Here is a 2,942-nt window from a genome sequence, read left to right on the forward strand (position 1 = left end):
ATTGATCAACAATAACACGGACAGAAAAAAAACATTCTTCTCAAGCCAAATTCCGATCTAAAGCCTCAAGATGTAAGTCCACGTTCTGTAATCTTAATTTATTCCCATAATTAATTTTATTAAAGTTCATTGTTGACAATAATTTGGAATTTTCTGTAACATATTTCAATCGATCTATTGTTTATAATGACACATCAATTATATTAAATATTTTTATTCCATTGAAAATGATATATTACAGAGAATTATAAATTATTATCAGCAATAGACTTCAATAAAATTATTTTTAATGTGGCATTTCCACAACTTCACTTATTTAGTTTTCCAAAATATTACAAATTTTCAATAAACTACATCGACAAATATTTTAGTTTTAACGCTGAAGTATATTGAATGCCTATTCATGTGTCTAATTATAATATTATTCTCAACGGGTTACAAAATTCTTAAATATATTATATAGAAAACATTGATAATTCTAATGGATATACTACTTTTTAGACAATTAAGATGAGTGACGAAATTGACGAAGATAATCCAAATGTCCCAGATATTCCGACAAAGAAATTTAAGTTGGCAACATCGTCTATTTCTTGTCATACAAAGAGCAAGAAAAAAAATGATCCTACAATTATTACAATGAAAAACGATAAGCTGCAAAGGGTATGACTATCCAATATTCTCCGTCGACTGTTCGCCGCGCACGAAAATTTCAGCAGTCGTGGATCCAAGAACCGGTCTTTAAAGGATGGCTTCGAGAAGTTAAGGGCGAAACAAGTAAAGCATATTGTTCAGCATGCTCCAGTACTATTAATTTAATTAGTGGCAAACACGATTTGGAGTGTCATTCACGTACGAGAAAACATGGAAAAGCTATAAATGCTATTAAACAAACGTCATCTCTAGAAGCGTTATTTGCAGCATCTCCTTCGAACATAGTTCGTCTGAACGAGATGCAAAACATAAAAAAAGCTGAGATTCATATAGCCTCTATATTCGCGATTCATCCTCTTGCATTTCAATTGATCGATCACATTTTACCAGTTTTTCAGCAGCATAAAGATGTTCTAGATAAAGTAACTTTAGGTCGAAAAAAATGTACTAACATCGTTAAAAATATCATCTGTGCTGAGGAGACAGAAAAACTCGTTTCGATTTTAAAGATGACACCCTTTTCCATTCTCGTCGATGAAAGTACATCCATACAAAATGGAAAATATCTTTGCTTATTAGTGAGATATTTCTGTCCGCAAAGTAAAAGGATACATGTCAAGCTCCTTGAATTTATCCACTTAGATTCAAAAGACTGTTCAGCAGAAGCTCTATTTACGAGAGTCGAAAAATCTATAACTGATAAAGGATTGTCTATGCAGTTCATAATAGGTCTCGGAGTTGATAATGCTAGTGTTATGATAGGAGTGCGAAATTCTCTCTTCAGTAGATTACGCAAGCGAAATCCTGAAATAGTTTTAATACGATGTATTTGTCACTCAGCCCACATAGTCGCCGGGCACTCAGGTAAAGCCCTTCCAAAAGAAGTGGAAATGCTCTTACGTAATATAATTACATACGTCACCAGTAGTCCGAAGCGATCGGCTTTGTTAGAAGAGTTCCAAGAGTTTTGTGGAGAGGAAAAAAATCGCCTGTTAAAACCTGCAACTACGAGATGGCTGTCACTGCAACAGTGTATTGTCAGAGTCTTGCAACATTGGAACTCATTGACGCTTTTTTTTATCGATGCAGTTACCGAAGATGAATTAAAGATAGCAAAAGACATTCTCCAAAAGTTACAATGTCCTATAATAAAGGGATATATGTATTTTCTTAAATACGTGTTGAATGTGTTCAACACCTTCAATGCATTATTTCAATCGTCGAAAATGCTCATTCCTGTATTGCAAGAGGAAAGCATAAAAATTATTAAAAGTATATGTCAGAATTATATTAGTCCAGAAATACTTTCTCGATCGATTTATGAAATTGACGAATTTAATTCGAATTACTATTTGCCATATGACAAAATGTTCATCGGCAATGAATGTAAAGAACAACTGAAATTAATACGGCATCAACATCAAGTCACAGAGGTTTATCAAAACATACGTCAATTTTATATATTAACAACGTCCGAGTTGAAAAAGCGTCTTCCCCATAATGACCCTTTGTTTAAGGAACTGCAATTTTTAAAACCATCTGTTGCTTTAACAGCCAAGGGTCGACAGCAGATATCGAGAATGCCAAAGTTATTTAATACATTCAGACAGTTCATCAATGAAACGCTTGTTGAAGAAGAGTGGATGGCACTTTCGGTATTTTTCGAAGCAAAACATATTGATACATTATTTAAACTTCCTCTCGATGAAATGTGGCAAGCTATCTCAGAAGTGCAGGATTTCGAAGACAAGTATCGTTTTAAAAATATCGGAGCCCTAGCGAAAATTGCTCTTTCTCTTCCACACGCTAACGCCGATGCTGAACGAATTTTCTCGTGGATGGTCGATTTTATAACTAAAAAGCGTAATCTTCTCAGGGCTGATACGATAAATAGTATTTTGGTAACAAAGTCCTCTTTTCATCAAGAAAAAATCTGCTGTACAGATTTTATAGTAACAAAAAATTACTTAGATCTCCACAATCACACGAATACTCGTTGAAATTCATTGTCTGCTATCTATACAACGTAAATATGCAGCGTACCACGATTATATTTAAAATAATATATAGGTACTGTGATGCATTCCTTTAGTATAGAACCTATTAATAGTTGCGATAAATTAAAGATTGTTTATGTTTCAAAGGTTTATTAGTCCTTAAAGTCATTATAAGTTTGAATAATCTAATCATACCAAAGTTCATACCAAAAAGAAAATAATAAATGTATTTATTCTACGGCTTTCGGCTGCGTGTTTAATGTTGAGCACCATTTTCCTATATTTATCCTC

At 33.3% G+C, this 2,942-nt stretch overlaps 1 protein-coding gene across 1 annotated transcript; it reads left to right on the top strand.

Moving 5' to 3' along the window:
- The first annotated feature begins 665 nt into the window (after window positions 1-665).
- Window positions 666-2,654, top strand: LOC145943364 (uncharacterized). The gene has a single exon (XM_083050884.1). It carries the CDS (start codon window positions 666-668, stop codon window positions 2,652-2,654), a length of 1,989 nt encoding a protein of 662 aa, XP_082907010.1.
- Window positions 2,655-2,942: the final 288 nt, after the last annotated feature.

This window comes from Prenolepis imparis, unplaced genomic scaffold (genome assembly GCF_030444845.1).
Source record: "Prenolepis imparis isolate NDT839.2.m4 unplaced genomic scaffold, iyPreImpa1.0 SCAF_12, whole genome shotgun sequence".
In the NCBI taxonomy this organism is placed as follows: domain Eukaryota; kingdom Metazoa; phylum Arthropoda; class Insecta; order Hymenoptera; family Formicidae; genus Prenolepis; species Prenolepis imparis.

Excerpts from the sequence above, each read along its gene's own strand:
- LOC145943364 (XM_083050884.1), top strand. The coding sequence starts at position 666 with ATGACTATCCAATATTCTCCGTCGACTGTTCGCCGCGCACGAAAATTT.